The following is a 22,987-nucleotide window of genomic DNA, read 5'->3' on the forward strand; positions in this document are numbered from 1 at the left end:
ATATTGAATCTGCAGATCAAGATCAAACAAAGGAAGTGGATTTAATACGCTATTCACAACAACCAGATTTTCGGCAAGGTATAATAAAAGGCTCTATGCGGGCTCAAAGAGACAAAACAGTTATTTGGAAACTCTTTCAAGCAAATGTGCATTCCCCCCTTTTTCTTGACAGAATAACTCCCCCCCACCCTTATTTTTTCTTTTGATATCTCTGGACTGATTAAACACGTTTTTCGAAATTGGTCAGGTAAAGAAGAAGAATTTAAGATTCTAGAGTCTAGAGAAGAACAAACAAAAAAAGAAGAGAAAAAGGAAAAGGACAAAAAAGGGGAGAACAAAAGAAAGGAAAAAGCACAGATAGAGATAGCAGAAGCCTGGGATACCATTCCTTTTGTGCAAATAATAAGAGGTTATATGTTAATAACTCAATCAATTCTTCGAAAATATATTGTATTACCTTCATTGATAATAGCCAAAAATCTCGGGCGTATGTTATTCTTGCAACTTCCTGAATGGTCTGAAGATTTGCAAGAATGGAATAGAGAAATGCATATTAAATGTACTTATAATGGTGTTCAATTATCAAAAACAGAATTTCTAAGAAAATGGTTGAAAGATGGCATTCAGATCAAAATATTATTTCCTTTTTATCTAAAACCTTGGCATATATCTAAACTGTACTCCCCCCGTGGAGAGCTAATGAAAAAGAAAAAAAAAAGATAATTTTTGTTTTTTAACAGTTTGGGGAATGGAAGCTGAACTTCCCTTTGGTTCTCCTCGAAAACGCCCTTCCTTTTTTTAGCCCATTTTTAAAGAACTCGAAAAAAGAATTGGAAAATTCAAAAAGAAATATTTTATAACTCTAAAAGTTTTAAAAGTAAAAATAAAATTATTTCGAAGAGTTTCAAAAAAAGCCAAAAAATGGCTTATCAAAAATAGTCTATTTATCACAAAAAAAAAAAAAAAAATTCAAAAGTAAATCCAATTGTATTATTTAGATTTAAAGAAATAGATGAATCGAATGAAACGAAAAAAAGAAAAGATTCTCTAATTAGTAATCAGAAATTAACGAATCATTTAGTCAAATTGAATCTGGAAATTGGCCAAATTCTTCACTGAAGAAAGCAAAATGAAGGATTTGACTGATAGAACAAGTACAATCAAAAATCAAATAGAAAGAATTTCAAAAGAGAAAAAGAAAGTAACTCCAGAAATAGACATTAGTCCTAATAAAATAAATAATATTAAAAAATTCGAATCGCCAAAAAATATTTTCCAAATATTAAAAAGAAGAAACACTCTATTAATATGGAAATTCCATTATTTTCTAAAATTATTCATTCAAAGATTATACATCGATCTATTTTTATCTATCATTAATATTTCCAGAATTAATACACACCTCTTTCTTGAATCAACAAACAAATTCATTGATAAATACATTTCCAATAATGAAATAAATCAAAAACAATTCACTTTATTTCGACTATAAAAAAGTCACTTTATAATATTAGTAAGAAAAATTCACATATAATTTTTGATTTATCCTACTTGTCACAAGCATATGTATTTTACAAATTATCACAAACTCAAGTTATTAATTTGTCTAAATTAAGATCAATTCTTCAATATAACATAGCGTCCTTTTTCCTTAAGACTAAAATAAAAGACTATTTTAGAACACTAGGAATATTTCATTCTGAATTAAAACATAAGAAACTTCAGAGTTATAGAATCAATCAATGAAAAACAGGTTAAGACGACATTATCAATATGATTTATCTCAGATTAGATGGTCTAGATTAATGCCACAAAAATGGCGAAATAGGGTTAATCGAAGTTGAATGGCTCAAAATCAAAATTTAAACAAATGGAGTTTATATGAAAAAGACCAATTAATTCATTATAAAAAAGAAAATGATTCTAAACTCTATTCATTAGCAAACCAAAAAGATAATTTTAAAAAATGTTATAGATATGATCTTTTAGCATATAAATCGATTAATTATGAAAATAAATGACTCTTTTTGTCACGACCCAAAATCACACCACAGGCGTCGTGATGGCACCTAGTCTCTAAGACTAGGTAAGCTGATTTCTATTACATTTTTGAAGCCATTTTTTTTTTGAATTAAATAAGTAATCAAAACTAAAAGCGGAAATAATTACGATATACAACCTCCCAAGACTAGTAGTACTAAGTCACGAACTCTAACTGAATACATAGAATGATCATGAGGACCGAATATACAATACTGTTTGATTACAAATTAACAGTATAATGAAATGAAAAGACTCCAAGGGACTGCGACGGTCAAGCAGCTCTACCTTGAATCCTTATGATCGCGCGTTAACTTTGCTCAAGTCTGATATCTTCAATAACTGGCTCTGCACAAAAATGTGCAGAAGTGTAGAGTGAGCACACCACAGCGGTGCCCAGTAAGTATCAAGACTAACCTCAATGGAGTAGAGACGAGGTACAGTCAAAACACTCACTAGTCTAAGAATCTGTGCAATATAATATACAAAATAATAAAAAATAAATAATAATAAGGGCAGGATAAAGCAACAAGTTAGATGCACAACAGACAACAAGAACACCATTAATATCACTCAATAATTAATAAACACAATTACACCCAATTAAATCAAGTCTTTTAAATAAATGTCTTTCACATATAATTCTCCCAGATAACTCTCTTTTAAATATAATTTTCTGAAATAATTATTTTTCAAATATAATTCTTTCAATAAATCTTTTCAAATATAATTTCCTCAAATAAATATCTTTCAAAAATAATTCTTTCATATAATACTTTCTAAGTAAAAATCCTTCCAAATAAATATTTTGAATATAATTCTTTCAATTAAAAAGTCACCATGTGACACCTAATTTCATAATCATAAAAGTACGGGTCTCAGCCCATTTTCATATTTTTTGTAAACACGGGTCTCAGCCTATTTTCATATTTTCACGGCAGCTCGTGCCCATAATTAAATCATCATATTTCCCCGGCACCTCGTGCCCTCATTTCATATCACAACTGCACGGACAATTTATGTGACAATTATCATTATTATTTCATCACAGCACCTCGTGCCCACATTTCTTATCACAACTGCATGGACAATTCACGTGCCAAATATCCTCATTATTTACTCACGGCACCTCGTGCCGATATTTTATTTTATAATCTGCCTGGCAATAGCCACAGGCTCTCAATTTCAACATAAATCAGATTGTTATCAATTTACCAACAACAAGACAAATTGCACAAGGTATAAAGATAAACACAAGAAAATCACAACATCACATAAAAATTATCAACACCACAACCCCATATCATTATATATCATCCCTGACAATAGCCACTCTTATCGCTCCTATTGCCACCCTTATCACTCCTATAGCCACCCGTATCGCTCCGCCCAGATAATATCAACAACCACCCTTATCACTCCTATTGCCACCCTTATCGCTCCGCCCAGACAATATTCTAACAAACACAACAACAGTAAAATGCTACCCTTATACCCACATAATATCAACGGTGAAATGACACCCTTATCTCCCCAAAATAATAACTCACACTACACAATAATTTACATGGGAAATTATCACAGCAACATAACAAAAATCAATTCATCTCACAATTTGCCTAATGGCCATAACCAAATTTCAAAGCTACAACCAAGTCAATTAATTTCACAACAAATAGCCAAAAGCTCCACACAATACGTACAACACCCAAAAATAATCAATAGAGATAGAAATTACTCAACATAAAGCAAAGTCTTCATAAAAAATCAAATTTTAAATAATTACATATGATTAGGCATGACAAGTAGATGATTAAATATATGCCAACAATTATCCAATTTACTACATAATATGCTCAAACCTTTAACTCAATAAAATGTGCACATATAAACCAAGTACGTACTCGTCACCTCGCGTACATGGTTTTCAATTACACAAACTGCACATAAGACTCAATGCCTAAGGGAAAATTCCCCCACTCAAAGTTAAGCAAGACACTTACCTCTTTTAAGTTATGCCGATATTCCAAAATCGCCTTCTTGCTTGAATTGAGCTCCGGACCGCTCAAATCTATCCAAATTAATTGTATAATTTCATTAAAATTTATCGAAAATAATTCCGGATAATAATACGTCGACTTAAAATTTTACTCCAAAAAGTCAACAAAAGTCAATGCGTGACCCGCCTCTCGGAATCCGACATAATTTTCACGAAATCCGAACACCCATTCCGATACGAGTTCAACCATACCAATTTTATCGAATTCCAATAACTACTCGACTTCCAAATCTTAAATTTTTATTTTTGGAAGATTTTACAAAAATCTTTATTTTTCCTCCATTAAAACCGAATTAAATGATGGATTCAACGACATAATCATGGAAAGTAATCAAAACTGGATAAGAATCACTTACCCCAAATACCGATGCAAGAATCTCTCCAAACATCGCCTTCTACCGAGCTCCAAATTTGATTTTGAGTTATGAACTCAAACCCCCATTTATGGGACTTTTAATTTTGCCCAGATAGGCCTTCTTCGCGTTCGCGACCATTGCTTCGCGTTCGCGAAGGCCAAAACCCAAGTGCCTTAAATCCTTCATCGCATTCCCGACCTCCTCGTCGCGTTCGCGAACTCCTTGTCGCGTTCGCGATGACCAGCTGACCAACTCCTTCGTGTTCGCGAACTCCGTGTCACGTTCACGATGACCAGTTGACCAACTCCTTTGTGTTCGCGTTCCACTCTTCGCGTTTGCGAAGGCCAAACGACCTCAGGCCCCACTCTTCCTTTCTTCTTCGCGTTCGCGTTGCCTTGGCCACGTTCGCAACGGCTTGCCCAGTTCCTTCTTCGCGTTTGCATCCCATGCTTCGCGTTCGCGAAGGCCAAGCCAACAGACCCTCAAATTCCTCTTCGCGAACGCGGGACTCCCTTCGCGTTCGCGAAGAAGGAAACCAGACTTCAGCAACAGCAGTCCAAACAACTCCAATTTGGTCTGAAATCACCCCGAAACACACCCGAGCCCCTCGAGACCTCAATCAAATATACCATCAAGTCCCAAACGTCATACGAACTTAGTCGAGGCTTCAAACCACATCAAACAACGCCGGAATTATGAATCGCTCATCGAATCGAATTATGAACTTCCAACTTCTAAAACTCGTGCCGAAACCTCTCAAACCCTCCCGGAATGACGTCAAATTTTGCAGGCAAGTCCCAAATAACATAACGGAGTTGTTTCAACTCTCGAAATCACATTCCGACCCCGATATCAAAGAGTCAACCCCCCGGTCAAACTTTTCAAAAATTCGACGTTCGCCATTTCAAGCCTAAATTGGCTACAGAGCTCGGATTCATAGTCCGGACACGCTCCTAAGTCCAAAATCACCCAATGGAGTTAAGGGAACCGAAAGAACTCTATTCCGGAGTCTCTTCACACAGTTCCGACTACGGTAAAAATCTTAAGACTTAAGCTTCCATCTCAGGGAGTAAGTGTCCCAAATCTCTCTAAATCATCCATAAATCAAACTCGACCACACACGCGGGTCATAATACATATTGCGAGGCTGCTCGAGACCTTAAGTCACTAAACGAGGCGTAAATTCTTGAAACGACAAGTCGGATCGTTACACTTTTATTTCTAGATTACCCTTTCAAGTAAATAAGAACCTTGAAATTTCTTCTAATTCCAACACATCCAAACACAACCTTTTTGATATGCTCGGCAATCTTCATATCAATAATTATTTAAGAAAAGGAAATATTCTATATATAGAAAGAAATCTCGATAGAAAATATTTTGATTGGAAAATTATCCATTTTTCTCTTAGACAAAAAGAAGATATTGAGGCTTGGGTTAAGATCGATACCAACAGTAATCCAAATACTAAAATGGGTATTAATAATTATCAAATAATTGATAAAATTGAGAAAAAAGCCTTTTTTATCTTACGATTCATCAAAATCCAGAAAACAATCAAAATAATTTGAAAAAAGACTTTTTTGATTGGATGGGAATGAATGAAAAAATATTAAATCGTCCCATATTGAATCTGAAATTTTGGTTCTTCCCATAATTTATACCACTTTATAATGTATATAAAATAAAACCGTGGATTATACCAAGTAAATTACTTCTTTTAGTTTGAATACAAATAAAAATGTCAGTCAAAATAAAAACATCAATAAAAACGAAAAACAAAACTTTTTTCTATGATCAAATAAAAAAATAAAGAATCGAATTCAAGAAGCAAAAGAACTCATAAGTCAAGGAGAAAAAGAGTGTGGATCAGATATAGAAAACAAAGGAAATCTAGGCCCTGTTCTCTCAAAACATCAAAATGCTCTTAAAAACGATTACGCGGAATCAGACATAAAGAAGGGTAAAAAGAAAAAACAATACAAAAGCAACACGGAAGCAGAACTAGATTTGTTCTTGAAACGTTATTTGCTTTTTCAATTGAGATGGAACGATGCTTTGAATCAAAGAATGATCGAGAATATCAAGGTTATTGTCTCCTGCTTCGACTGATAAATCCAAGAAAAATTGCTATATCGTCAATTCAAAGGAGAGAAATGAGTTTGGATATAATGTTGATTCAGAAGAATTTAACTCTTACAGAATTGATGAAGAAGGGGATATTGATTATCGAACTTATTCGGTTGTCTGTAAAAAATAATGGACAATTTATTATGTCTCAAACCATAGGTATTTTATTGGTTCATAAAATTAAACACCAAACTAATCAAAGATACCCGGAACAAAGATATGTTGATAAAAAGAATTTTGATGAATTCATTCTTCAACCTCAAACTCAAAGAATAAATACAGATAAAAATACTTTTGATTTGCTTGTTCCTGAAAATATTTTATGGTCTAGACGTCATAGAGAATTGAGAATTCGAAGTTTTTTTAATTCTTTGAATTGGAGTGGCTTCGATAGAAATTTAGTATTTTGCAACGAAAACAATGTAAAACCTGGAGTCAATTTTTGGATGAAAGGAAACCTCTTTATAAAGAGGAAAATGAATTAATTAAATTGAAGTTCTTTGTTTGGCCTAATTATCGATTAGAAGATTTTGCTTTTATGAATCGTTATTCATTTGATACCAATAATGGTAGTCGTTTCAGTATCTTAAGGATACATATGTATCCACGATTGAAAATAAATTGATAGTATTATATACCGTGTCTCATATAGAGTATCTGGAAGTAAACAAATGTACACATGCTTTGTCTTACATCTCATTCGAATCTAATTCGAGTAGACGATACTAAATCAATAAGGTATAGATTAGATCTAGAAATAAATCAACAAAATCTTTTTCATTTTAGGATTTTAGGTTTAAATTAGTCGCTTTTTGGAACGAAAACAATGTACCTACCATCTTTTTGGATTCCTATCTGAATCAAATTTTGAATTTGATTAATTTATTGGAATTGATAAAATTAGCAGTTCATAGACAAATTAAGTCTATATACCACGTTCAAATTAGTAGCATTATTATTACTGATCCTTAAAATTCGATAAAATCCCTATCTACAAAATAAAGAAAGGGGAAATTCTTTTATGGTAAAAAATTATGTCATTTTAGTTATTTCTCGAGAAGAAAAGAGAGGATCTGTTGAATTTCAAGTATTCAATTTCACTAATAAGATACGGAGACTTACTTCACATTTAGAATTGCACAAAAAAGACTATTTATCTCAGAAAGGTTTGAAGAAAATTTTGGGAAAACATCAACGACTGCTAGCTTATTTGTCAAAAAACAAACATAGCACGTTATAAAGAATTAATTAATCAGTTGGACATTCGAGAGAAAAAAACTCATTAATTTTATTTATTTGAAGAGTCATTTCATTTTCACTTATATGTTTCGATTAAAATTTGATGAACTTCTTTTTACTTTCAGCAATTCATGGAAGAATGAATCGGTAAAAAACTTATGACTGCACCAACTACAAGAAAAGACCTCATGATAGTCAATATAGGGCCTCAGCACCCATCAATGCATGGTGTTCTTCGACTCGTCATTACTCTAGATGGTGAAGATGTTGTCGACTGTGAACCAATATTGGGTTATTTACATAGAGGGATGGAGAAAATTGCGGAAAACCGAACAATTATACAATATTTGCCTTATGTAACACGTTGGGATTATTTAGCTACTATGTTCACAGAAGCAATAACCATAAATGGACCCGAACAATTAGGCAATATTCAAGTACCTAAAAGGGCTAGCTATATCAGAGTCATTATGTTGGAGTTGAGTCGGATAGCTTCTCATTTGTTATGGCTAGGCCCTTTTATGGCGGATATTGGTGCGCAGACCCCTTTCTTCTATATTTTTCGAGAAAGAGAATTGATATATGACCTCTTCGAAGCTGCCACCGGTATGCGAATGATGCATAATTATTTTCGTATCAGGGGAGTGGCTGCCGATCTACCCTATGGCTAGATAGATAATTATTTGGATTTTTGCGATTATATTTTAACAGGGGTTGCTGAGTATCAAAAACTTATTACCCAGAATCCTATTTTTTTAGAATGATTTGAAGGCATAGACATTATTGGGGGAGACAAAGCATTAAATTGGGGTTTATCGGGACCAATGCTACGAGCTTACGGAATAGAATGGGATATTCATAAAGTTGATCATTATGAGTTTTATGACGAATTTGATTGGCAGGTTCAATGGCAACGAGAAGGGGATTCATTAGCTCGTTATTTAGTACGAATCAGTGAAATGATAGAATCCATAAAGATTATTCAACAGGCTCTGGAAGGAATTCCAGGAGGGCCTTACGAAAATTTAGAAATCCGACGTTTTGACAAATTAAAAGATCCTGAATGGAATGATTTTGAAAATCGGTTTATTAGTAAAAAAAACCTTCTCCAACTTTTGAATTGTCGAAACAAGAACTTTATGTGAGAGTTGAAGTCCCAAAAAGAGAAATGGGAGTTTTTCTCATAGGAGATCAGAGCGTTTTTCCTTGGAGATGGAAAATTCGCCCACCGGGTTTTATCAATTTGTAAATTCTTCCTCAGGTAGTTAAAAGAATGAAATTGGCTGATATTATGACAATACTAGGTAGCATAGATATCATTATGGGAGAAGTTGATCATTGAAATGATAATGGATACAACATAAATAGAAACTATCAATTCATTTTCCAAATTGGAATCTTTAAAAGAAGTCTATGGGATCATATGGATGCTTTTCCCTATTTTGACTCTTGTATTAGGAATCACAATAGGTGTACTAGTAATTGTTTGGTTAGAAAGAGAAATATCTGCAGGAATACAACAATGTATCGGACCTGAATATGCTGGCCCTTTAGGAATTCTTCAAGCTCTAGAAGATGGGACAAAACTACTTTTGAAAGAGAACCTCATTCCATCTACAGGAGATACTCGTTTATTCAGTATCAGACCATCCATAGCAGTAATATCCATCTTTCTAAGTTATTCAGTAATTCCTTTGGGTGATCACCTTGTTCTAGCTGATCTTAGTATTGGTATTTTTTTCTGGATTGCCATTTCAAGTATTGCCCCCATTGGACTTCTTATGTCGGGATATGGATCAAATAATAAATATTCCTTTTTAGGTGGTCTACGGGCAGCTGCTCAATCAATTAGTTATGAAATACCATTAGCTCTATGTGTGTTATCAATATCTCTACGTTTAATTTGGTGAGACCTAAAATTTCTCCAAATTCTTTTCTTTCTAGAAACAAAGGTAAAACGATTTGATTGAATATATATATTTTTTTCATTTTTATTCAGCATTTGGGATGATGAACAAAACTAGATAGTTATATGAATGAACGAAAACGACTTCTAAATTTGCAGTAAAAAGGTTGAGTCTCATTTCCTATGTACAATAATCAAATGGTGAAAAATGTACACATAAGCAATAGACATTGTTTACCCCAAGATTGGTGAATTGTCATGATAGCTTGAAGCGGGTTCAAAAGATCAACTGTATGGAGTTTTTACTGTCTATTACCATAGATGGATTTCCACAACGGGAGGTTGAAAGCAAAAATGAGTGGATGGTTAGGAAGACCAAGATACACAAAGGATTAGTAATTGAAATTATGTAAGTTACCCAAGAGGATTGTAAGGACCCGACTTATCATTTTAAGAATTAATGCCCCGTTCAATGACTTAAGGTATTGAGCAGTTTCGTATTATGTGTATTGACTTTCGTGTGCGGTTGAATTCAGTTACCGAATGATTCGGGATGATTTGGGACACTTGGTCCAGAAAACGGAAGCTTAAGTCTTAGGATTTTGACCATAGTTGGAAATGTATGAAGATGACTTTGGAATAGAGTTCCGTCGATTCCGTTAGCTCCGTTGGGTGATTTTTGACTTAGGAGTGTGTACGGAAAATTATTTGGAGGTCCTAGTGGAATTAAGTTTGAAATGGCGAAAGTTGAATTTCTGGAAAGTTTGACCGAGGGGTTGACTTTTTGATATCGGGGCCGAAATACGATTCTGGAAATTGGAATAGCTTTGTTATGTCAATTATGACTTTCTGTGCAAAATTTGAAGTCATTCCAGATTGATTTGATGTGTTTCGGCACAAGATATAGAATTTGAAATTTCAGAGTTCATTAGGCTTGAATTTGGGTTTGATTCGTGGCTTTGATGTTGTTTGATGTTGTGATGATCCAAAAGGTCATCTTATATTTTAGAACTCGAATTTGCGCTCTTAAGCCTTAAAAATCTCATTTTTACCCTCCCCGATTTACGTGCGCAGTTCGGGCAAGTTTTCGAAAATCTTTTATGTTTAAAATTTATAAAAATAAAAATTTATACCTTAAAAGTTGATTTTAGTTGACATCGGTCAATATTTTTGGTAAATGTGCCCGGATCCATGTTTTGACGGTCCTAGTAGGTCCGTATCGAATTATGGGACCTGGGCGTATGCCACGAATTGAATTCGGAGGTCTCTAGCTTGAGTTATGAATTTTTGATAAAAATTAAAAGTCTGAATTTTTTTTTTTTAAGAATTGATTGATATTTGGCATTGTTAGTATCGGGTTAGTGTTTTGGTTCCGGAGCCTGGTACAGGTTCATTATGATATTTAAGACTTGTCTGTGAAATTTTGTGAGAAACGGAGTTGAATTGATGTGATTCAGACATCCAATTGAGAAGATATGAATTTGAAAGTGTTCTTGAGAATAGAATTTGATTTGGTGCTAAATTCGTAGTTCTAGGTATTATTTTGGAGATTTGATCGTACGAGCAAGTTCGTATAATGTTTTTAGACTTGTGTGCGTGTTTGGTTTGGAGCCCCGAGGGCTCGGATGAGTTTCGGATAGGCCACGGGATGTTTTGAACTTAGAAATTTGCTGGTATAACTGGTGTCTGTAGCAGGCCTCTGATCTCGCAATTGCGAGATCAGGCTTCGCAAATGCGAACCAAGCAGGTATGGCAATTGCGAGGTTTTTATCGCAATTGCGAAGAAAGCTTAGGCCAGCAGTTCTCGCAATTGTGAGTTTATCTTCGCAATTGTGAAGGGGGTCTGGGGAAGGGCATGTTCGCAAATGCGAACTTCTACCCGCAATTTCGATGGGCCAATTGTCGCAAATGCGACATACTCTTCGCATTTCTGAAGGCAGCGGAAATGTGAAGGTTCTCGCATTTGCGATGACTCCTTCGAATTTGTGAGATTCGCAATTGCGAAGCTCAGGTCGCAAATGCGACATCCGCAACTGATAACTTTAGACTTAGACGGGATTTTTCATTCATTCTTCAATTTTTCAAAACCTAAACCTCAAGAGACGATTTTCCAAAGACCAAATCTTCCCCAAATCATAGGTAAGTGATTCCTAACTCTTTACTTTCAATCTTTTACATCCTATAACAAGATTTCAACCTAGAATCTAGAATTTTTACGGTGAAATTAAGATTTTTGGGTAGAACTCAAGAATTTCAAAATTTGAGGATTTAGATCTCAATTTGAGGTCGGATTTCAAAACTAATTACATATTCGGGCTCGGGGGTAAATGGGTAAAAGGATTTTGGTCCGAACTTCGGGTTTTGACCAAGCGAGCCCTGGGTCGATTTTTTAACCTTTTGGAGGAAAATTTGGAAAATTTAATTTATGAAATATAATTGATTCCTTTAGCAATATTTGATGTTATTGAGTCATTTTTGAATAGAGACGAGTGATTTGGAGGTGAATCCCAAAGGAAAAGCTGTGATTGAGAATTTAGTGATCTTCGGAGCAAGGTAAGTGTTGTGTCTAACTTTGGCTTGAGGGAATAGGTATTGTGTGAGTAATTGCTACTTGTTTTGTTGTTGAATACGTTATATAGTTGAGGTGACGAGCATCTATGCATTGTGTTCGAGTCATAGCATGCGAGTGAAACTCCATTCTTTCAAATTTGTAGTCTTAATCTTGTTATCCATGCTTATTGTTATTGTTGAAATGTTGGAAGACTTGTATCCGGTTCCACCAAGGACGATAAAATTGTGAATATGAGGTTGAGATGTTAAATTGTGAAAGTAATCATTGATAAAATATTAATTTCTTTGTGAAACTTCTCTCTATCCGTTGTTATTAATTCTGTGAATTGTGAGGAAAAATGTAAAGCACGAAGGGTGATGCCGTGCATGTATTATTTATATTGTGAGGAAGAGTGTAAAGCACAAAAGGTGATGCCGTGTATATCATGAGAGGTTTAAATCACGAAGGGTGATGTCGTGTATATCATGAGAGGTTTAAAGCACGAAGGGTGATGTCGTGTATATTATGAGAAATTTAAAGCACGAAGGGTGATGCCGTGTATTGTCACGACCCAATTTCACCTGTAGGTCGTGATGGCGCCCAACACTACAGCTAGGCAAGCCAACTAATAAATTAAGCATACATTGATAAAATTTAAAATCAAGAAAATATAAACCCAAACTCTACCAATATGTGTGCCAAGACCTGGTGTCACAAGTGAATGAGCATCTAGTGGATTATACAAAACTCCAAATACTGTCTGAAATGAAATAGACAGAATATAAATATCAGAAGAGACACTGGTAGCTGCAGAACGGCGCAGAAAGGCAGCTCACCACTATGCCTCGGGATGATGTGGGTATGTGATGATAGGTCCTCCACCAGTACCTGTCTCAGATCCTGCACAAAAAGTGCAGCAAGTGTAGTATGAGTACATAAACAACGTGTACCCAGTAAGTATCAAGCCTAATCTCGAAGTGGTAGAGACGAGATGGCCGACTTTGACACTCACTATAGGTCAATAATAATTGAAATAAAACTAGGATATTTAAATCAGCGTGATTTACAGAATTTACAATAATTTATTTAATCAGCGAAAATAATCAAATTCCTTCAAATGTATCAATTCTCAATAGATTAATTAAATTCCTTCAATTCAAATAAATTCCAATTTATCAATTAAATCTCATTTACAGGAGCAACAATTAATTCCTTAACAAACAAGAATAATAGTTCATTAAATTCCGAAGATTTTCCAATTTACTAATTAGCTTCAAAAGCTGAAATAAATTATTAAAGCATCGTGTAATTATTATTATTATTAAGCACGATTTCTGCCGAGGACGTATGGCCCGATCCAGAGTGTCGTGTACACTACCGAGGGATGTGCGGCGCGATCCATAGATACATCTATCCTGCCGAGGCGTTCGACCCGCTCCACAAGAAAGGAGGACATTTTCTTATGTGCCTCCGGAAGGAGAGTATATTCATTATAAGATGAATTTGGGAGGAGAACATATTCTTTTAATATCTTTATCTTTTAAGAATTAATTGATTTAAACAGACAATCAAGCCTATGAGCTTTCCATCCTTTAATATCTTTATCTAACAATTAACAACATATTCATATAGATATCAATTAATATAAATAAATCAAAGAATACAATTTACACAAGTAAGGCATGCTTTGAGTCCTAAACTACCCGGACTTTAGCATTAATAGTAGCTACGCACGAACTCTCGTCACCACGTACGTACGTAGCCGCCCCCCCACAATTAGTAACAATTATTTAATTTTAATCACCTATGAGGTAATTTTCCCCTCACAAGATTAGACAAGAGACTTACCTCGTCTTGCTCCAATTTAATCCACAATTTTGCCTTTTCCACGATTATCCAACTCTGTCTGGCTCGAATCTAGCCAAAATAATTCGATACAATCACTAAAAATTATAGGAAATAAATTCTATAAGGAAATACTACATTTTTGATAAAAATCCCGAAATTAATTAAAAACTCGCCCGCGGGGCCCACATCTCGGAATCCGGCGAAAGTTACAAAATCCGACAACCCATTCAATTACGAGTCCAACCATACCAGTTTCACTCAAATCCGATTCCGAATCGATACCGAAATCTCAAAATTTTGTTTCTATGAGATTTCTAAACTTTTTCAAATTTCAATCTCAAAACACTAATTAAATTATGAAAACAATGATATACTTGTATATATAGACCAAATCCGAGTTAGAATCACTTACTCCAATGTTTTTCCCTTGAAAATCTGCCAAAAGTCGTCTCTGCTCAAGCTCAAGTTCGCCAAAAATGGCAAATGGGACGAATGTCCTCTGTTTTTATAACTTACAGCTCTGCCCAGTTCGATCAAGGAGCTCGATCAGGGGAGCTCGATCTCGGGAGCTCGATCTCAGGGAGTTCGATCAAGGAGCTCGATCTCAAGGAGCTCGATCTTAGGGAGCTCGATCTCAGGGAGTTCGATCAAGGAGCTCGATCTCAAGGAGCTCGGTCTCAGGGAGCTCGATCAAGGAGCTCGGTCTCAGGGACATGGTCATGGCCTCGATCAGGGTATCGAGGTTGGGCCTTCGATCATAGCCTCAATCATTGCATCGAGCTTGAGCCTTCGATTGTGACCCTCGATCTTGGGTCTCGATCCTGGCCCTCGAGCCTTGCCTTCGATCATGGCCCTCGAGCTGGACCTTCGATCATGGCCCTCGAGTTGGACCTTCGATCATGGATTTGATAGACTAGTTCGAGCATGTACCTCATCAACACTGGGCTCGATATCTGGCTCGATATTTGGGCTCGATCACGGCCCAGAATGTCCAACAGAAGAGGAAAAATTGCAGCAACTTTTTAACTCAAATTTTTGATCTGTTAACCATCCGAAACTCACCTGAGGCCCTCGGGACCTCAACCAAATATACCAACAAGTCCTAAAACATCATACGAACTTATTTGAAACCTCAAATCACATCAAACAACGCTAAAACCATGAATCATACCCCAATTCAAGCTTAATGAAACTAAGAGTTTTCAACTTCTACATTCGATGTCGGAATCCATCAAATCAACTCCGATTGACCTCAAATTTTACACACAAGTCATAAATTACATAATGGAGCTATTAAAATTTTCAGAACTGGATTCCGACTCCGATATCAAAAAGTCAACTCCCCGGTCAAACTTTCAAACTTTAAATTCCTTTTTAGCCATTTCAAGCCTAATTTCACTACGGACTTCCAAATAAAATTCTGATCACGCTCCTAAGTCCAAAATCACCATACGGAGCTGTTGGAATCATCAAAATTCTATTCCGGGGTCGTTTTCTCAAAATGTTGACCGAAGTCAAACTTAGCACTTTAAGGCCAACTTAAGGAACCAAGTGTTCCGGTTTCACCTCAAACACTTCCAAATCCCGAACTAACCATCCCCGCAAGTCATAAATCATTACAAGCACCTACGAAAAGTTTTATTTTAGGGAACGGGGTTCTAAAAGTTAAAATGACTGGTTGGGTCATTACATTCTCCACCTCTTAAACAAATGTTCGTCATCGAACGGGTTTAGAATTATGCCTGAAGTGCTGAATAAGTCTGGATATCTGCTCCGCATGTTTTCCTCGGTCTCCCAAATCACTTCTTCGACTGGTTGGCCCCTCCACTGGACTTTTACTGCAGAAATCCTCTTGGTTCTCAACTGGCGAACCTGTTTATCAACAATGGCAATTGGCTCCTCTTCATAACCCAAGCTATTATCTAACTGAACTGTGCTGAAGTCTAACACATGTGATAGGTCGGCATGATACTTCCGGAGCATAGATACGTGAAAAATCGGATGAACTCACGATAGGCTGGGAGGCAAGGCAAGCTCATAAACAACCTCCCCAACTCGTTTCAACACCTCAAATGGGCCTATAAACCTTGGGCTCAACTTGCCCTTCTTCCCGAATCTCATAATTCCCTTCATCGGCGAAACCTTCAAGAGAACTTTTTCACCTACCATAAATGATACATCACGCGCTTTCTGATCCGCGTAACTCTTTTGTCTGGACTGTGCTGTACGAAGTCGCTCCTGAATCAACTTTACCTTTTCCAAGGCATCCCTTACCAAATCAGTACCATATAACTTAGCCTCACCTGGCTCAAACCATCCGATAGGTGAACGACATCGCCGACCATATAAAGCCTCAAATGGAGCCATCTCGATGCTGGATTGGTAACTATTATTATAAGCAAACACGGCCAAAGGCAAGAAATAATCCCACTGACCTCCAAAGTCAATCACACATGCCCTGAGCATATCCTCCAAAATCTGAATTGTCCTCTCTGACTGTCCATCGGTCTGCGGATGAAAGGCTGTGCTGAGCTCTACACGGGTCCCCAACTCACTCTGTACTGCTCTCCAGAAATGTGAAGTAAACTGAGTGCCTCTATCTGATATGATGGAAATTGGCACACCGTGCAACCGAACTATCTCCTGAATATAAATCTGGTCCAACCTCTCTGAAGTATACAGAGTCACAACAGGAATAAAATGTGCCGACTTGGTCAACCTGTCAACAATCACCCAAAATGCATCAAACTTCCTCAAGGTCCGCGGAAACCCAACTACAAAATCCATAGTAATTCGTTCCCATTTCCACTCTGGTATGGTCATTTGCTGGAGTAGGCCACCTGGCCTATGGTGCTCATATTTAACTTGCTGGCAATTTAGACATCGAGCAACATACTCAACTATGTCCTTTTTCATTCGTCGCCACCAATAATGCTGCCTCAAGTCACGATACATCTTCGTAGCACCTGGATGAATAGAATATTGAGAATTGTGTGCCTCCTCCAGGATTTTTTTCCTCAGTTCATCCACATTAGGAACACACAGATGATACTGGAGTCGTAGAACACCATCTGCACCAATAGTGACTTCCTTGGCACCACCTCGTAGTACCGTTTCACGAAGAACCACTAGGTGTGGGTTATCATACTGGCGAGCCTTGACCTGTTCAAATAGTGAAGACCGGGCCACAACACATGCAAGAACTCGGCTGGGCTCTGAAATATCCAGCCTCACAAGTCTGTTAGCCAAAGACTGAATATCTGAGGCTAATGGTCTTTCCCCTGCTGAAATGAAAGCCAAACTACCCATACTCTCCGCTTTCTGCTCAAGGCATCTGCAACCACATTTGCTTTGCCCGGATGATACATGATAGTAATATCATAATCTTTTAGTAACTCCAGCCATCTACGCTGCCTCAAATTTAGATCCCTCTGCTTGAACAAATGCTGCAAACTACGATGATCAGTGTAAACTTCATAAGACACCCCATAAAGATAATGCCTCTAAATCTTAAGAGTGTGAACAATCGCAGCTAACTCCAAATCATGTACCGGATAATTCTTTTAGTGGGGCTTCAGCAGACGTGAAGCATATGCAATAACTTGCCCTTCCTGCATCAATACACAACCCAAGCCAACGTGCGAAGCATCGCAATACACTGTATATATCCCCGAACCGGAAGGCAATACTAACACTGGTGCTGTAGTCAATGATGTCTTGAGCTTCTTAAATCTCACCTCACAATCATCGGACCATCGGAATGAAGCACCCTTCTGGGGTAATTTGGTCAAAGGTGCTGTAATAGATGAAAAACCTTCCACGAACCGACGATAATAACCTGCCAAACCTAGAAAACTCCTGATCTCCGTCGCCGAAGTGGGACGATGCCAATTCTAAACTGCCTCGATATTTTTGGGATCAACTTTAATACCTTCGCCTGATACGATATGTCCCAAAAATGCTACGGACTCTAGCCAAAACTCTCATTTAGAGAACTTAGCATATAGCTTTTGTTCCCGCAATGTCTGAAGCACTACTCTCATATGCTGCTCATGCTCCTCCTTACTACGTGAGTAGATCAAAATGTCATCAATGAAGACAATGACAAATGAGTCAATATATGGCCTGAATATCATATTCATTAGATCCATAAATGCTGCCGGTGCATTAGTTAAACCAAAAGACATTACCAGAAACTCATAATGACCATATCTAGTACGGAAAGCAGTCTTCAAAACATCCGAATCCCGAATCTTCAACTGATGGTACCCCGACCTCAAGTCGATCTTAGAGAATACCCTAGCATCCTACAACTGGTCAAATAGATCATCAATACGTGACAATGGGTACTTGTTCTTAATAGTGACTTTGTTCAATTGGCGATAATCAATACAAATCCGCATTGTTCCATCCTTCTTTTTCACAAATAATACCGGTGCACCACAAGGCGATACCCTCGGTCTGAAAAACCATTTGGCTAGTAACTCTTCAAGCTGTTCTTTCAATTCTTTCGGAGCCATGCGATACGGTGGGATAGATATAGGCTGGGTATCTGAAGCCAAGTCAATACAGAAATCAATATCACGATCAGGTGGCATACCTGGAAGATCTGACAGAAATACATCGGGAAACTCCCGAACTACAGGCACTGAATCAATAGTAGGAGTCTCTGCAGTAGTATCCCGAACATAGGCTAGATAAGCCAAACAACCCTTCTCAACCATGTGTTGATCCTTTATAAAAGAAATAACTCGATTAAATGAACTAACAGGTGAACCCTTCCACTTAAGCTTAGGCAATGCTAGAATAGCCAAGGTAACAGTCTTGGCATGACAATCTAGAATAGCATGATATGGAGATAACCAGTCCATACCCAGAATAATTTCAAAATCGGTCATCTCAAGCAATAGGAGATCTGCTCTAGTTTCATAACCACAGAATGTAATAATACAGGACCGGTAGATCCAATTCACGACAACAGAATCGCCCACAGGAGTGGACACATATACAGGAGTACTCAAGGACTCACGAGAAACACCCAGGAATGGAGCAAATAGAGATGACACATATGAATACGTAGATCCTGGATCAAATAATACTGAGGCATCTTTGCCACAAACAGAAATAATACCTGTAATCACAGCATCTGAGGCCTCTACATCTGGTCTAGCCGGAAAAGCATAGAACTGAGCTGGAGCGCCAACTGTCTGACCTCCGCCTGGCTGACCTCCACCTCTAAGACGACCCCTACCCACTTGTCCTCTACCTCTGGGTGGTCGGACTACTGGTGGAGCAATTGTCCGATAAGCATAGGTTGCTGACCCTGCTGTACTGGTCTACCTCTAAGCCTGGGGCAAAACCTACGCATGTGACTGGGATCCCCACACTCGTAATAACTCTTCGGTGCGATGGGCTGCTGACTAAGTGTCTGGCCCTGGGGACCTGAATACCCACTGGAAGGGCCCTGAATAGCTGGTGGGCGGTAAGAACTCTCTGGGATAGCACTGAGATAAGGTCGCACTGGAGCACCTCGAGGAGGTGGTGGTGCTGGATATGGGGGTCTGCTGGACTGTCCCCTTACGAACTGACCTCTGCCCCCGGACGGAGCACCTCTGAACTCTCCAGAGTACCTGAACCGCTTATCTCTCATAATCGGCTCTCGGCTCTGCTGACGTACACCCTCAATCCTCCGGGCTATCTCCACAACTCGCTCATAAGAAGTACCCATCTCAACCTCTCGAGCCATAGTAGCCTGAATACCAGTGTGTAAACCGGCTACAAACCTTTGCACTCTCTCTTCCTCAGTATAGAGTATCATTAGTACATGGCGAGATAATTCAGAAAACCTTGCCTCATAATCAGTCACTGACATCTGATCCTGCTGGAACTGCTCAAACTGAAACCGCAACTCTTCCCTCTGGGAGGGTGGAATATACCTGTCCAAAAAGATACGGGTGAACCTGTCCCAAGTCATGGGAGGAGAATATGCTGGTCTGCCAAGAGCATAAGACTGCCACCATCTACGGGCTCTACCCTCTAGCTGAAAAGTAGCGAAATCAACCCTATGGGATTCCAATACCCTCATGTTGTGTAGTCTATCCTTGCAACGATCAATGAAATCATGTGGATCCTTATGTCGCTCACCCCCGAAGACAGGAGGATGTAGCCTAGTCCATCTGTCCAATAGTTTTTGAGGATCGGTGGCTACAGCTCGCCTGGGCTCAAGTGTAGCTGCTGCCACTGGCTGGACTCCACCCTCGGGTAGTGCACCCTAGGTCTGATATACAGCAGCTTCCTGTCCATGAGCCTACGCAGCAGGGGTCTGTGCTCCCTCGCCCGCCTGAGATGTGGCTGGGACTGCCAGAAATAAACCGGCCTTAGTCATATTGTCCATGAATCGCAGCATACGACCCATGACATCCTGAAATCCCGGTGCAGATGTGAAGTCCACCGGAGCTGGCTCTGCCACAGGCACCTCACCCTGCTCCTCAATAATGGGATTCTCTACTGGATCCACTGGCGGCATAACCGGAATAGTCCTGGGACGTCCTCGCCCTCTACCACGGGCTGGAGCCCTCCCTCGGCCTCTACCTCGGCCTCTAGCAACTGGGGGAGTAGCTCTTCCCTGGTCTGGAATCTCATTAGAGCGTGTTCTCACCATCTGTGAGAGAATAAGAGAATGATATTTAGTACTACATTAATTGCACGATGGAATATAAAGAAAGGTAGTTTCCTAACACCATATAACCTCTCGAAGATAAGTACAGACGTCTCTATACCCTTCCGCAAGACTCTATTAGGTCTGCTCATAACTTGTGAGACCTACGTGAACCTGGTGCTCTGATACCATGTTGTCACAATCCAATTTCACCTGTAGGTCGTGATGGCGCCCAACACTACAGCTAGGCAAGCTAACTAATAAATTAAGCATACATTGATAAAATTTAAAACCAAGAAAATATAAACCCAAACTCTACCAATGTGTGTGCCGAGACCCGGTGTCACAAGTGAATGAGCATCTAGTAGATTATACAAAACTCCAAATACTGTCTGAAATGAAATTGACAGAATATAAATATCAGAAGAGACACTGGTAGCTGCAGAACGGCGCAGAAATGCAGCTCACCACTATGCCTCGGGATGACGTGGGTATGTGATGATAGGTTCTCTACCAGTACCTGTCTCAGATCCTGCACAAATATTGCAGCAAGTGTAGTATGAGTACGTAAACAACGTGTACCCAGTAAGTATCAAGCCTAATCTCGAAGTGGTAGAGACGAGATGGCCGACTTTGACACTCACTATAGGTCAATAATAATTGAAATAAAACTAGGATATTTAAATCAGCGTGATATACAGAATTTACAATAATTTATTTAATCAGCGGAAATAATCAAATTCCTTCAAATGTATCAATTCTCAATATATTAATTAAATTCCTTCAATTCAAATAAATTCTAATTTATCAATTAAATCTCATTTACAGGAGCAACAATTAATTCCTTAACAAGCAAGAATAATAGTTCATTAAATTCCGAAGATTTTCCAATTTACTAATTAGCTTCACAAGTTGAAATAAATTATTAAAGCATCGTGTAATTATTATTATTATTAAGCACGATTTCTGCTGAGGACGTACGGCCCGATCCAGAGTGTCGTGTACACTGCCGAGGGACGTGCGGCACGATCCATAGATGCATCTATCCTACCGAGGCGTTCAGCCCGCTCCACAAGAAAGGAGGACATTTTCTTATGTGCCTCCGGAAGGAGAGTATATTCATTATAAGATGAATTTGGGAGGAGAACAATTTCTTTTAACAATTAATTGATTTAAACAGACAATCAAGCCTATGAGATTTCCATCCTTTAATATCTTTATCTAACAATTCACAATATATTCATATAGATATCAATTAATATAAATAAATCAAAGAATACAATTTACACAAGTAAGGCATGCTTTGAGTCCTAAACTACCCGGACTTTAGCATTAATAGTAGCTACGCACGGACTCTCGTCACCACGTGCGTACGTAGCCCCCCACAATTAGCAACAATTATTTAATTTTAATCACCTATGAGGTAATTTTCCCCTCACAAGATTAGACAAGAGACTTACCTCGTCTTGCTCCAATTTAATCCACAATTTTGCCTTTTCCACGATTATCCAACTCTGTCTGGCTCGAATCTAGCCAAAATAATTCGATACAATCACTAAAAATTATAGGAAATAAATTCTATAAGGAAATACTACATTTTTTATAAAAATCCCGAAATTAATTAAAAATTCGCCCGTGGGGCCCACAACTCGGAATATGGTGAAAGTTACGAAATCCAATAACCCATTCAATTACGAGTCCAACCATACCAGTTTCACTCAAATCCGACTCCGAATCGATACCGAAATCTCAAAATTTCGTTACTATGAGATTTCTAAACTTTTCCAAATTTCAATCTCAAAACACTAATTAAATTATGGAAACAATGATATACTTGTATATGTAGACCAAATCCAAGTTAGAATTACTTATCCCAATGTTTTTCCCTTGAAAATCTGCCAAAAGTCGTCTCTGCTCAAGCTCAAGTTCGCCAAATTTTTTTATAACTTACAGCTCTGCCCAGTTCGATCAAGGAGATCGATCAGGGGAGCTCGATCTCAGGGAGTTCGATAAAGGAGATCAATCTCAAGGAGCTCGGTCTCAGGGAGCTCGATCAAGGAGCTCGATCTCAAGGAGCTCGGTCTCAGGGAGCTTGATCTCAGGGAGCTCGATCTCAAAGAGCTCGGTCTCAGGGACATGGTCATGGCCCCGATCAGGGTATCGAGGTTGGGCCTTCGATCATAGCCTCAATCATTGCATC

General features: G+C 38.0%; 1 protein-coding gene across 1 annotated transcript; it reads left to right on the plus strand.

The window, feature by feature from the left end:
- Nucleotides 1-7,956: 7,956 nt before the first annotated feature.
- On the plus strand, nt 7,957-9,734 carry LOC142168946 (NAD(P)H-quinone oxidoreductase subunit 1, chloroplastic-like). Its single transcript, XM_075230123.1, has 3 exons — nt 7,957-8,261; nt 9,086-9,131; nt 9,193-9,734. Exons 1-3 carry the CDS (start codon nt 7,983-7,985, stop codon nt 9,732-9,734), a joined length of 867 nt encoding a protein of 288 aa, XP_075086224.1. The 5' UTR covers nt 7,957-7,982.
- The last annotated feature ends 13,253 nt before the right edge of the window (nt 9,735-22,987 follow it).

The sequence above is a fragment of the Nicotiana tabacum genome, chromosome 14, assembly GCF_000715075.1.
Source record: "Nicotiana tabacum cultivar K326 chromosome 14, ASM71507v2, whole genome shotgun sequence".
NCBI classification, from domain to species: Eukaryota; Viridiplantae; Streptophyta; class Magnoliopsida; order Solanales; family Solanaceae; genus Nicotiana; species Nicotiana tabacum.